Source organism: Cryptomeria japonica, chromosome 3, assembly GCF_030272615.1.
Source record: "Cryptomeria japonica chromosome 3, Sugi_1.0, whole genome shotgun sequence".
Lineage (NCBI taxonomy): Eukaryota > Viridiplantae > Streptophyta > Pinopsida > Cupressales > Cupressaceae > Cryptomeria > Cryptomeria japonica.
Window position 1 is genome coordinate 472,879,208 of NC_081407.1, and position 15,362 is coordinate 472,894,569.

Below are 15,362 nucleotides of genomic sequence, written 5' to 3' on the forward strand. Positions count from 1 at the left end.
TTGCACTTTTTAGAAAATCGCTCTGGACCCTTGGAGAGGGACAGGAGCGCCTTTTTACTTTTTGGTATATTTCCTTGTTCTTTAAACCTTCAATCGCATCTAAGGCATAAAACATCATTTCTCCCTTTCATCCAAGTCAAGTTTTGCCTCAAAATCTCAAACAAAGAGGAGAATCTTGAAAAAACGCCATGGTCCTTCAGTGAGGGACAAGAGCACCTTTTGTCATTTGGGTTGATTTCCTCCTCTGTGGACCACTCAAATTATATTCAACGGACAAAACATGCCTTCCTTGATCTCTTCAAATCATAAAATCATTTTGACCCTGTAAGAATGGTACAAATTTGAAAATCAAGCTCCGGTCCTTCAGTGAGGGACAGGAGCGAACTTTGCCTTCTAGGCCAAAATGCTTCATCTTTCATCATGAAATGTCTTGGCTAGGAAAGATTTCATCTTGTTACACACTATGAATAAGAGTTCAAGTCCAAGCAAGGTCCAAAAAATGTGGATATAAAGAATTTCGCCCTGGTCCTTCAGAGAGGGACAGGAGCGAATTTAACCTTCTAGGCAAAAACTTCATCATTTCATTGTCTTTAATCAAGTCTGGATGCTCTATCACGTTCATTTCGCCGTCCACCATGCCTTTGATGTTTCAATTCGACCAAACAAGGTTAGGAATGTCTCAAATAAGTCTTTTCGCCCTGGTCCCTTGGAGAGGGACAGGAGCGAATTTCTCTAAATCTTCAAAATTCCCCATTTTCGTGCCTTCAAAATCTTCAAAAGTATCAAGTCACGTTTGATCATCACTCCTGGAGACCCTACACAAAACAAAATAGAAAAGTCAATGACAAATATGCATTAAATAACATTTTCGCCCTGGTCCCTGGGTGAGGGACAGGAGCGATTTTGTCCTTTCTGGCTAATCCATTCAAAATTTAAGTCTCCACTCATTTCACAAGGCAGAGTCAGGTCATCTTCAAGGCCAGGAACCAGTTAGTAAGCCTTCTCAAAATAAGAAATTGCACTTAGAATGAAGTTCGCCCTGGGCCTCCAGTGAAGGACAGGAGCGATTTCTTTGTTTCAGGCATCATCTTGCCTCCAAAATTTGATCAAAATTTACCTAGGCAAGAACACATAATTCCATCTTCAAAATGCTAACACTTAAACAAAATTTTGGATTTTACCTCAAAAACCCTGACTAGACCTAACCTGAGACCTATTTGACCTCCCTGACAGGCTCACCTTATCGTCTCAATCTCAATCCTCGGGAGGACGCTTAATAACTTTCAAAATTTAACTGGACTCAGCTTGAAAAAACATTTGGAAGAAACCCCCTAAGGTTTAGCCTTAGCCCAGACAGACAACTCACTCAAAAACCCTAAAAGCAGAGAGAAGAATAGGCAAAACAAAAGCGAAAAGAGGGGGTCCCCATTTTAATGGGTCGATGTGTGAAATGGTCACAACAAGTTGGTCAAGGAGGTTTTCGGAAGACTAGCTAGTTGTCCCAATACAAAATAGCAGCAAATCAGCTACAGCAGTCTTATCTGGGAGTTTTTTGAGAAATGTTCAGTCCAATAAGAGGTTATTCTTGCTATCCTATATTTCTGAGCAGTTTGGAGGATATATTTAGCTGTTTGGAGGTGTCCTTAGTGCCATTGCAGCCTCCTAGAGGTCTGATTTCAATCGCAAAAAGTCATGTTACAATGCTGATCATGACTGTTATAAATCTGCACTTTACAACAGACCTGAAATGACTTCATTGGCTGCCCGTTTGAGGTATTTCATTGATTTAATGACTGAAACTGAATTAAGTTGATGTTTGGTGTTGCTATTTCAGCTTGGGCTATGAAAATATTGTTTCCAAGAATATGTATTGTGCTTTGAATAAATTAAGACATCAGAGATCAGACTTAATTTACAACTATTTCAATTTGTGTTGGCAAATACTTGTATGGCAAAACTATCTTAAAAACAAAAACAAAAAAATAGGGGTGAACATTACAGTGGTATCAGAGCAAGTTTTTCTGCCAAAATGTTGGGTAGCGATCACTTGTTGTAGTTCAGCAGTTGCATAACAAAGTCGGAAAGATGTCTAGAACTGATAAGTCTATATTTGAGTCGATGCACAAACTCTCTAATCTAATGAAGGATCCAGACATTAAAGGGTATCTTAAGAAAGTGACAAGACTCAAACATGTGAAGTCGAGTGAAAGAAGATGAGCAAAAAACTCCACATCAAAGAACTCAAGTGGATGAAGAGAGGTTCATAGCAAATCATTTGATTGGAGAAGATGCCTTGACATGAGGGATGTGTGACAAAGCCTCATGATGATTTCTTTGACATTCTTGCAGCTACTGTGGATGAGGTTGTGCATACAACAGCCTTGGATCCTAGTTCAGGTTCATCTGGTGATGATTCTAAGACTAATGACTTCCTTGATTATTCTTGTGGAGCAGATGACTGTGAAGAGTTCACTAATGTGTTTTCAGATAAAGGGCTTGGTGAAAGCAAATATGATGATGACTTGAAATCAGCTATTGGTGATGATCCCTTATCTCAATCAAGGGAAGATAACACAAGTGGCTTTTGGTTTGACTTTCAAACCAAGCCTTTGGTGAGAGTTGTTCAAGATGACATCAATATTAGTGAGTTGGAGAGTGACTTATTCAAAGAGACAACCACTCATGAGGAGCACAGTGAACATCTTTTCTCTCAACTGAACATTCATCCCTTAGGTACTTGAGATCCGGGTGTGTTGGCACCGAAGTATGATGGGGATCATATGTGGGATGAATTTCCTTTTGACTATAATGTTGTTCTAATCTCATCTCAGGAGTTATGCTTAAAGGATGGCATTAAAAGAGTTGATTTTAAGAAGAACACTCTTGAAAACAAATCAAACTTGTTATAGCATGGAGCTTATCTTGAGCATAGGCCTAGTGTTTTTGTTTATTTGGATCCTCAGTTTACTGCTGAAAATAGTAATGAAGAAGCACAAGAGGTTTGGAATAGCCTTGGAGTTACTGCTGAAAGGTATGATGGAGGGTCTGATTTTGGTATTAATCATAGCATCAATTCACTATCCACTGGGAGACCACCAATTATGAAATGAGCAAATGAGGAGACAAATGAAGATTGCAATTGGAGTGAGATGACATTAGCAAGTATCAGCATTCCTAACTACATGAGGAATTGGAAGGTAACTTGGGTATGCAATTTGATGATTTCAGTTGAGAGTTATTTCCTAGTTGGTACTCGTTTTGAGTTGCAACACTCTTGCATAAAGTTTGTTCTTGAGTTTTGGAGTTGGCCAACAAGTGGGACATTTCACAAATCATCTAAGTTGAGTTGTAATGCATGCCCTTCAATTTGTTAATCCTATGAGGATCCGGTTAATACTGAGAGGGGGGGTGAATCAGTATTAAGACCAATTGAAACTTTAAACCCAAAAACAAACTTATATCAGATCTGAAATCATTTATCAAAATGTCTCAACTTCTTTTATCAGATCTAACAACCTCTTTATCAGATTTGCTTAACACATTAATCAAATCATTTACCACATCTATCAATTATTTCACCACTTAAGCAATCATATAGATTTGATCATTTACCAGCTCATTACCCTCATCAATCAAATCAAAACACTTTCACTATCAACTCTTATCAGTACTGGTAACCTTTGATAAACCTCTGATAAAACATCATAGCCGGTGTACTCAGAAATAATGCATAAAATGAAACATAAACAAGAACATCACATGAAAAGCATTCCACACATGAACACCATAATTTTTGACGTGGAAACCCAAATAGGGAAAAACCACAGTGGGAGTTGGCACCCACAAATATTTGTACTCTTTTGAAGTACGCCCTGTTAGGAGCTTACAATACGCACTGTTAGGAGTCACCCAGTTAAGGGATTTGCCTAGTAGCCCGATTAGAAGCTTGATAATCTGTTAGGATGTGAGAGGATTTAAAACTCTTTTGAGAGCTGCCCTATTAGGGGACTTTAAATGTTTAAGGCCTATTAGGACCTACCTGGTTAAGGGATTTAACCTGTTGCAACTGTTAGGGAACAACAGTGAATAAGTGATTTGTTACTTGCACATCTCAGCTTGCTTGATCAGATCCAGTTATGCTCAACACTCTGCAACTCTCAAGCAGATCTCACACTTCTCTTGGACGGCTCAACACATTCTCTAAGACCACCGACATCATAAACATCAACTGTGCCATGCTAATTAGCCATCTCAACTAGGTCGGCTACTAAACCCTAATTACATCTTGAAATTACAATACAAATCATAAGAGATCATCACAGATCGATATACAGATCATTACAACAAATTACAATGCAATATCAACCGTTGGTTGATCGTAACCCATCACGAAAATCCGATCTGTACCAAAGTCAAAACCTCAAAACACCCTACTAAGTGTTTCATTGATTCCCAAGAAATTCTTCCTTGAATCGTGTCAAAACAGCAATCAAATCATTCATGCGGGTTGTGTCGTGTTACCAACTTCATGTAGACTCATCGTCGATCACCGTCATAACAAAAATCATTACCGATTTGATGATATCTTCACCGATCTTAAACCCTACTAAAACCTTAGCAAAACTTAATCAAAAATTTGAAAGAAGCCTTCCGGTAATCTTCACAAATTCCGGTTTCGGTCAGATACTCCTTTCCATGATACAAGCTCACATTTCAAACCACAAATTACCAATCATCGCCGATCGTCGGATTCAATCAAAACATCTCTGCTTTACCAATTAAAGTCCTATTTCACAGACTTCAGTTCTTTGTCAGTAAACCCTGTCTTCCAGTAAACCAAATCACTTAGATGACAAAACAAAACATCAAGAACATCAGTAATCACCATTTGACATCAGTTGCCATCAATGACAACACAAATAGCTGATCAAGTCATCTATTCACAAAATCTCAATCTCTTCATCACAAATAGACTTCTATCCTTTACCAGTGTAGTCATCCATCTTCAACTGTATCACCTCTTCTGTATCAGTTATGCCAAATGCCAACACAATTGTAGTTGGAGTAGTTTCTTCATGGGTTGAATCATGGAGATTTTTACATTTCAGATTTTTAAAAGTTTCCAAACAATGTTTTTGAGCTTGCTGGAATTTTCAGAACAGTAGCAAGAAAAGTAAATTCAGAACTTGTTCAGCATGAAGAATTGACAACTATTGCATCGAGACCTATAGCTCTATCCGACGTCACCTCTGGTTTGCTGAAGGTTAGACCATGAAGATTGATTAATGCAAGCCATTACAAGGGAAGTAAAGCAGATTCCTCAACAATATAGATTTTTTGAAGGGCCTTCGTGAGCCCCTTTTTCACCTCTTCACATCAAATTGAGGCACTCTTCCACGCTTAGATGCATATCATTTGGGATCCAAATGCATAAGTTGCCATATGAAGCGGGATGTTCATAGTGTTCCACTTCCATTACCACGTCACAATGGGCCTAAGCTGCTCCTTGTAAAATCCCAAAGTAGGGTCCCTGCCATGAATTGCTTGCTTCATTTGCCCAAGAATGCTATCAAAGGTCTCATAAATCTCTCCAATGCTAGGGGAGTCGATGTCAACAAGTGTAATTACTTGCACAATAAGCTCAATGAAGTTGCAAACATATCTACAAGTGCAAACAAGTTACAAAAATTAAAATCTTCAAAAAGAATGAAAACATTTTACAAGTTCAAAACATTAATAAATTATTACACAAACATTTTAAAAAATAAATAATAAAATCAGTAATTTTGTTACCTCATTGTGGACCACCAATCATCATCAAGGATTTTTCGTTTCACACTTCCTCCTTCCAACATGCTTTCCTCTAACCATCTACCCCACTCTGCATTAACCACCATTAATTGTTAAGCCTCTTGGACCTCAAGCATTATCTCCAACAAAATGAAGTAGCTAGCATATCTAGTGTCCTCTAAAACCATTGCCTTACCCAATCTATCTTCCCAATTTCCTTCAAGGTATTGTTCAATGCATGAACACGATAAGGGGTCAAAAAAATGTGCTTATAAGCACCCTCCACCATCAAGCAAACTAAATTACACACACAAGCTGAATTGGTCACTACATGTACAAAATTAAAGGCTCCAACCACTTCTATGGCATCTTCTATATTTTGAAATTGGAAGTTTGCATCCTTCCTTTTCCCCAAACAATCAATAAATTTAAGAAAATAAGAGCCAGCTGATCTTGTGACAATAATTTTAATGATGATTGACGTTTGATATTGGTTCACCCATCCACGATGATGGAGCATCCATCGTTTATCCAAGTTTGTCTCATATCATCCAAGTTTGTCTCATATCATCCATCAACACACTCACCTTGGAATATTCTCTATCAAGGAGGGTGGTGTGTAGCATATGTTCTCTAGGTGGAACAAATGAAGGACCGACAACTATCACATGTTTGAACATTTGTTAATGTGCCTCATGAAATGGTATGGCATGAACATAAAAAACTTAACAATAGAGGAATCAACCGTATGTTGTAATTGTGTGTTAAACATTTCAGCAACAATAGTAGTTTTTCTTCTTTCCTCTAATAGAATTAGAAGTAGAACCCTCTCCCCCATGAAATCCAACATCCACGCATCCTGTAGGCAATGACACACTAGACTACATACTCTCCTATGGAATCCCTTTCTTTTTTTGCCTCCCCTCCATATGCAATCTAGTTGCCTCAATTTTCTTATTTGTTCACAACCTTTCACCCCTTTACCACCTATCCACAAAAGATGACAATAAACTCTTATATAGCTGCCCCTAAGTTCTTTCTTGCACAAATGGCAAAGCCTTTCTCTACTCTACCCTGGATTTTTTTCCTTATACTTATCAACTCGTGATGCAAATTGTAAAAGAGGCTTCTATGGCCTAAATGGGCCTTTTACATATTTTTGGAGGAGTTTGGAAGGACATTCAAATGGGTTTGAACTTGCTAGCCCTGCTACACTCCCACACCTTGAAGAACCCCCAATGGCTACCACACTTCTATGAGTTCTACTTCAAGGTCTACTTTCTTGCATTTTAACCTCAACCTCCTGATTATCACTACTCTCACCTGCTCATAATCTTTTATGTTTAAGAATTGAAAAGAGAGCTGCAAGTCCAAATAAAAGAAAAAACAAACTTACAATGCCCTTCCTATGTAGTAAAAAAAAGCAAAACAAATTAAAAAAATTGATGTAAATGAACAGCTTACCTCTATGTAGTGGATTTGATGCCCTAATCCCCTCTTTCAATTGTTGTTCTCTCCTCTTTCAATTGCTGGTCTTCAACACAGGTTTGCAAATGTCAAAATGAGAGTTTTTTTCTTTTTTGTTCTTCTGATGAATGAATTAGGTTTAGATGTTGCTTATAGAGGTGGGGGGATCCTTGAGGGCCCTCAAAACGTGAGATTTTTTTTTCTTTTTTGTTTTTTTGATGAATGAATTAGGTTTAGATGATGCTTAAAGGGGTGGAGGGATCCTTGAGGACCCAACCATCCCTTTTTTAATTTAAAATGTGTTTTTTCTTTGAAAAGCAAGTGAATTCGCTGCTAGGCCACAGGGGAAAACTAGCCATCCCAGAGATGGTCAGGGGATGCCTAGACGTCCCCTTCCTGTTCCGAGGACAGCTATTCGTACCCTGTTGTCCCGTATCAATTCTGGAACATGTTGAGGACATTTCTCTTTTTGGCATTGATCAAGGAGGGCGTGTGATAACTCAGTTTTCTGTGCAAAACAGCTTAGGTTTAGTGGATAAAATTTAAGAAATGAAATTATTAATATTTTATAAAGTCTTTTTCTTGGGCCACTTAGTGTGGGTTTCATTTAGAAATAAATAAATGTTTCAATAAAATAATTTTGGGCCGACCTAGCTATCTCTGAGCCCCCAAAACATTCCCTTCAGGGGACGGGGGGTACAAGAGCAGGGTACGCAACCCTGAGGAGCATTGGATGCAACAATTTTCAATCTCAAATCGCTATTGCAAATAAGCAAAGTGCTTGCCTTGGACAGAGCACACTTCAACCCTTGAAACACTTTGGTTGTAGGTCAGTCCAGGTGAATGTTGCCATGATACCAACATTTGAGAGTTTACTTGAGCAACATGCAATGTGAGAAGAATCAGGTACAAATATCCTATAAAGATTGAATGTTCTCAGGAAGCTATGAAGCTTTAAAAGGCTCTATATGGAATTGATCAATCAGATCTTGAATGAATTATCTTTTCAGGATGTCCGATAAACTAAAAAATCCCATACTCATCAACAATATACCCCAAGGCTGGGGTTTTTTCACAGAAACAAAACAGTTCACTAAGTTGGCATACAAGTTATAATGACAAAGTCTAGAGAACCCACTAAACATGATTGAAATGTTCCTACAATGTTCTCTCGAAAATCAGTATGTCATCCAAGTAGAGAAGAACAAACAAGTCTATAAGGGGATGTGTGATATCATTCATAATTGTTGAGAAGAACTACCATACAAGAAGCAAATTAGCTTAACTATCTACATATGCAGAATTCATTGCTGAAGTCGGATTTATTGTGCCTCACATGCTTCAAACTTGACTTCTATATTTCTTGATTATTTCTGCGATTTCTCATTCACATCAGAAGGGATTTGTAATGGTACACAGATGCACGTTTTGAGAGATAAATATTGTTAATTTTTTCTATGCAATTCCATGGTATTTTATTTTCACGACTAGAACCATTATACCATAAGCACAACAAAAAGAAAAACAACAGCTAATTCTTTCAATCTTTGAATTTGTGCTGAAATTACTAGAAATTGAGGCAAACCTGAGTACCAAATGCAAGAGAAAAATTTTGCCCAAGACTGTGACTAGTTCCAGCCTGCAGTGCTTTGCAGTCACCCATCATTGCTTCAATTGTATAGGTGCGAAGAGCACCAGCAAATGTCTCTGCCCTGGACTTGCGGCCAGCTATAACAGGTATAGCTGCTTGTTCATAGGAAAATTTACGATACACTTCAATCATCTGCAGAGCCTGTAGTGTTTTCGAACCAGAAAAAGTTATAACTAAAGTAAACACATAAGAAATATTCATTGTAAGATGCCTCCATCCTTCAAGGAAACATGAACAAACCTCTTTCTCTGCTTCTTCCTCTGTGGCATGAGCTGTATGACCTTCTTGCCACAAGAACTCCAGTGTTCGCACAAATGGTTTGGTACGCATTTCCCATCTTGTGACATTTGCCCACTATCATATAACAGCAATCTCAATTGCTCAGAGATAGTATTTGATCTAGCTAGTAAAACTCTTAAAGAGAGGTGTAAAAATCACCTGGTTGATCATTAGAGGAAGATCCCGATAGCTATGCACCCATTTAGTAAACATGTGATTTACAATAGTTTCACTTGTTGGTCGTACCTAAACATGCCTCAAGATCAAGCACAAAACAATTATTGTTCAATATAGAACAGTAGATTCCTCAGAAACAGCACTAAACAGAGAGCCTTATCCAGACATCTGTGCTTCCCACAAGTGACGTAAGTCATAAACAGTTAGTTTGTTCATTAGTTCAATAAAACATCTATCTTACCACAAGCTTCTCTTCTAGTTCCTTCCCACCTCCAATAGTAACCAGAGCAAGCTCGGGACTGAAACCCTCTACATGGCTGGCTTCTTTTTCGATAAAGGAATAAGGAATAAACTGTTCAAAACATGACCATGAAATGATTTTAAGAGAAATAATTCACTGTAGAGAAGGATTGAAAAAGCTAAAAGAAGAATTAAAAAATCGTATGATATATGAACTTATGTAGTAGTATATTTTTCATCCTCTATTTAGTTCAAACAACTACTTGCAACTTCTCCAAATCAGAAGTTAAGTATTGGTAAAACTAGGACTTGGTTCTTCCCATCAATACGATAAATATATAATATACCATACAGCAACACATCATCCTGAATTACACGTAGCATCGTCAGATTTCAAACATTCAAACAAAAATGAAAAGGCAGTCTGCATGGTTATAAGAAACGCAAACATTATAAAATTTTATCATTCAGATGTTAAACGCAGCAAGTGAATAGTAAAATGCCAATTTAAACTCTCAAGTATTAACACATTTCATAATTCAATCCTAGACTTTGGCAGATGGCTAGAAGAGTTTGTTTCTGATATATATTGAAATTAAGAGGAGAAACTGTTTCAGACAACTTTTAAAAATTCATAACCCTCCCTAACAAAGGGTTCAATATCTAGACAGGGATTGTCTTAAATGACAATTTGGAAGTTGGACTTTGATGGGGCTGCCAGAAGCAATAAGAGAGTAGCTGACGAGACAAGTGCAGCGCTTATAATCAAAATGCAACCTGTTTCTATGTGTGCTAAGAGTCCATATTAAAAGATTTTGACAGATACATTTCTTCGTAGTATAGTTAGTCAAGATATTTAATTGTTCTCTATATTTCCATATAAGGGACATGAATATGCAAATTATCAAAAATATTTATTTTTCTTAAAAAATTAAACAGTTATGTTACCCTGCTGCTCTATAATCTTACTTTATAAATGCAGGTTTAATCAATATAGAAAAAGGTCTGAATTTTAGGCAACTTATAAATCAAGTCCTCAGAAGCGCAATGAGAAAATTATTCGTCTTTTTTTCATAGTAACCATCAACTCTGCAACATAAAAAAAGCTAATTGACATAGGTTGTGAGAATTCCGCCACAACCAAAGATTGATACAGTTGAATGAAAAAATGATCGCGGAAAATATTAAGTTGTGTTACCTGGGGGAAATACATGTTGGAGTGACCAGTTTCCTTGAATTTAGCATCCAAATAAGTCTGGGAATGCAAAGTAAGGAAAGGCAATGAAATGAGAAAGAATGAAATGAAAGAGAAGAGAAGAGAAGAGATGAGGGGAACGGAAAGGGGAGGCAGAGCAGGCACCTGGATGAATTCCCAGATGGCATAACCGTAGGGTCGTATGACCATGGTGCCCCTCACAGGACCGTAGTCAGCAAGCTCTGCGCTTGCTACCACGTCCAAATACCACATATTGAAATCTTGGGAACGCGGGGTTATGCTCTCTCCTTCACTGTGTTTCAGAGGAAGAGAGGATGAGCGAAGTGGGCTAATGGCACTGCTCCTTGTCCTCGCCCTTGCTCGTGCCCCTGTCACTTCTGTCCTCCTCTCCCCATATGCACAGTGTGTGAAATGGAGTGGTGAGAGCAAGCGCAGAGCTCCCATCCCTCAACTCTGCTCTCAGCTCTATCCACACTGGATCATCCCTCACACGAGTTCACTCCTTTAAAACTATAGGTGAGAATTTCAAGTGTCCCATATCTATATGCTGTTGGTGTATTTTTCATTTAATTTTGTATTTAATTTGAGATAATAGTTTAATATATTTATATAACTAGCACTTTATTCTAATAAGATGTAATGGTTAGGTCGATATCAAGATATGTTTTGGGTAATATATTAAAATACACATAAAATTTGGAAGAAATGAATATTTCCTTTGTTATGAGTACTTATTTAGAATACGATCTTGAAATGTGGAGGAAAACTAATATGTATAGATGCAAAAAATAATTAAAATCTATATATTGTGCATGTCTACAAGTTGGATAGTGTGTCTATTCAATGCCTAAATCTTTTTAATGCTTTCATGAAATTAGCATTGTAGCTAAATGTTATTACATATTCTGTTTGATGTTGTTATTGACATGTTTGTCTCTCTAAGTTTATAATATGCCTCTGTGCATTTATTTCTTCTTTATGACATTCATAAAAAATTTGGTATTCTTTATGATTTTGCAACCTTTATGCTTCTACTTGTTGGGGAGTGTTTTGACTTTGTTCTAATTTTTTAATATGCCTACGGACAGCTATTTCCTCCTTATGATGGTCATAGCTTAGCTTCTTTTTCGGCTTTGTAGTCTCCCGAGTTCAATTACTTCCAGGGTTTCACATTGATTTTTTCCACTGGAAGAGTCCATTAGTTGTAACACCTAGAATATTAACAAGAAGTACATGATAGATCCTATCCTATCAACAATCATAATTTGAAGAGATTTCAGGCAGTAGATAGTATATACTTCTATACTTTATTGTATCAGAATCATAAATTGGAATTTCACAAATAAGTGTATAAGCTCCATATTTATAAAGCATATTGTCTTATAGCGCTTCTTTCCACTATGCTCCTTTTAGAACCACCTTTGCATGAGTTTCTAATATGACGTCCTTGAGTGCGTTGTAAATTATTTTGTACACCATTTTTGTACTTTTGGAAATGATTTAAGTTTCAATGTAGCCTTTTTTACCTTTGAAATGAAGATTGATAAAGAGATTATAGTGTAAGTAGTTTCTTATTACAATTCTACTATTGTCTAATGTGAAATTTGCATATTCATTGCAATTCTATTTAATTTTATTTATATTTTGATGGAATGATTTAATGCAATTACCTATTCCTAAAGGAGTTCATTTCTTGCATTTATTCATTCATGTTTATACAGGTAGGTTGTAGGGGAATCAAAACAAAAGAGAGCATTGAAAGAAAACATAATATATTGACAAACGTATGCTACAACATACAAAACAAAAATTCTATTGATGAATAGTAAGAAATACAAATATGAAACTCTACAGAGTTCTCAGTAATTTGTGCTTCAATACAAAACATAATTTGTACGTCAATACAAAACAGAGTTGCAAAAAGATACGACAAATTAAGATAGCCACAAATTAGATTTTCTACAGAGTCGATGTTCAAATGGCGTGGAGAAATGGGTCTTCAAGTAGCCATGGGAAATAAGATAGTCACTCGATGTTAAATTAAACAAAAATATACAAATTTTAAAATATTATTGCACATAACAAAAATCATATAAGAATAATATTTTAATAAATATATAAATAATTTATATAAAAGAATACATACTAAATACAATTCAAATTATTTGAAACAATTTTAAGAATTGATAAAAATAAAAATGATTTAAACAATAATATAAACTTTTATAAAGCATGCTGACATAAACGCTATAAAAATAGACAGAACGATGAGTATGATAGCCCAGCAAAGGCAAGAAGCCCGCGCGCTGCCAACCCAGCGAGGGCCTTCACGACACAATCCCGACCTCATCCTTTGTGATGTCGGAGCCTTGTACTCAGCAAGACTTGATCCTTGGTGGGCTCATTTGGAGCCATTCAACTTCACCAACAGACCAAGGACCCATTGTTTATTTTATTTATAAATGAATACTACCAAGAGCATAGCTCTCATTAAATAAAATAAAATGTAACAATTAGAGTGCATCAGCTCAAGAGAAGTGTGTGAAAATATTGCATTACTATATAGGCATCCATAATTTGGAAAGCTTAGGTTTAATTTTAAAAAAATTTAAATTTAGTGTCTTCAAACAGTATCTCTTTTTGTGTAATAATTAAATTAAATATTCCACGGAAACTGCGTACCTTCAACACCCTATCATGCATAACTTTGAGCATTCTAACTATGTATGAATTGTAAGTGCAACATTGAAAATAAGACCTATTGAAAACGCTTTTCTGCAACTTTGAGCATTCTAAAACGCATAGAGAAGTGGCGGGTTCTGGAAAAGGGTCCCTTACATCCATCTAGTATAAGATCTCTCCAAGATATCCACCCGAGCAATCTTGGAAGTCTAGCAAGACTTTTTCAGCGAGGGCCAAATTTATGATCACAAACACTACAAAATGCTAGACGGCATGACACATACACATCGATTACAAACACTACAAAAAACTTCAGAAAGCATGGAGCAAAAATATGTGGGTTTCATTTCAGTTATGTTGTGTGTCATTTTTATATTTGATGGGTGTGTGGATCGTAGGCAATAACTTGGTCTATTTAAAAGAAGAGTATTGCACACAATAACATGCAATCAAGTAGGCAGAGTTTTCTAAATAGGTATAAATGTAGGACGAAGTTATTTTGTTCTACGAAAATGCGCATCTAGACAGGTTTATTTTGGCAAGAGTGAGAAAGTCCCGACGTGAGACATTACATTCTGATGGGACTTTCTTCCAAATAATAGCCTATCAAATAATTATAGATCGTGTATTTGTATAATTAAAAAGTATATTTTTATATATGAATTCAATTTGGTTGTTTAATCTAGGTCATGTCTATAATTATGAGGACATTTTCATAGTCACAATCTTGATCTCTATATATATGTAATCTAAAATATAATCTTGAGACCCTAAATAGAAATATCATTGTCTAGAAGCCTATTTTCTAAGAGTTCACAAGATAGAATCCAAAGATCATCAAAGATTGAGTTCATGGGCATAGAGAAAGTTTGTAATTGTGAATTGGATCTAGAATAGTACAGTCGACCATATTTTGATTCTCATCCATATACACAACTGCTTAGGGAATTCCTAGTTTTTGAGGAATACACATCTCATTATCTTCATCAATTAGCACGCATTCTTCAATCATAAAATGAAGCAATGTCTCTCTTCTTTTATTGTTATTATAGTTTGTTTTTAATTTTTATTTTAAAGCAATTAATTAATCTACATTACCTATAAAGGAGCCTTTTATTTCATTTCCATTTTAAAGAACCCAAAAATCCTAACCAGGTTCTCAAATCTAGAATTAAGGTTTAATTTTTTATGTTTTGTATATAATTTATTATTTTATCTTGGTATTGATTGATAGATCTATCTCCTAAGGTATGGTGTTTCTTTGCATAATCAACCTTTTGTCTATTAGTGTAGGTTTTTTATTTTCTCTTATGTAAGGGAATAATTATTTATCCTACACACATTTTTTTTTGTAATGTCTAGTAAACTTTTTTAACGTGACCGGCAACACAGGCATGACACGCTATCCGGCTCCAAGTGAAACGCTTTTTGACCCGGAGCTATGAACTAGTGAGGCCACAATGAGGGATCCCATCCCCACACTTCAATTGTTCAAACCTGCAAGCACAATGACCTAGCGAAGACACAAGGCCTCCGAGCATAGTGGCCCAACAGGGGTTTGAACCTTGGTGGTTGCTTCACCAATGAAGTATTTTAACTGTGACACTACACGTTTGAAGAATTTTTTTCCTACACACATTATTAAGCTTTCTTAGATTATATTATAATGGTTAGTATGAGGACACATGGAATAATCCTACAATCATGTGTCATTCACACCCACATTTGGGTAGTTGAATGTTACACCCTCTTTTGGATTTATTAGCCACCTGATCATAACCATTTGTTTGTCTTTAGCTGAGTTGGCATAGCCATGTATTTGGCATTTACCAAGTAGGTAAAACTCCCTCCTAATTTGGG

At 36.4% G+C, this 15,362-nt stretch overlaps 1 protein-coding gene across 1 annotated transcript in view; it reads right to left on the minus strand.

Moving 5' to 3' along the window:
- LOC131029585 (proline--tRNA ligase, chloroplastic/mitochondrial) overlaps window positions 1-11,341 on the minus strand; it is a 142,959-nt gene extending 131,618 nt beyond the window's left edge. Inside the window, exons 1-6 of the mRNA XM_057960114.2 lie at window positions 10,965-11,341; window positions 10,803-10,859; window positions 9,606-9,716; window positions 9,347-9,433; window positions 9,149-9,262; window positions 8,843-9,049 (exon numbers count right to left, since the gene is read on the minus strand). Coding sequence (XP_057816097.1) covers window positions 8,843-9,049; window positions 9,149-9,262; window positions 9,347-9,433; window positions 9,606-9,716; window positions 10,803-10,859; window positions 10,965-11,264 — 876 coding nt within the window. The 5' untranslated portion in view covers window positions 11,265-11,341. The remainder of the gene's footprint in view (window positions 1-8,842; window positions 9,050-9,148; window positions 9,263-9,346; window positions 9,434-9,605; window positions 9,717-10,802; window positions 10,860-10,964) is intronic.
- Window positions 11,342-15,362: the final 4,021 nt, after the last annotated feature.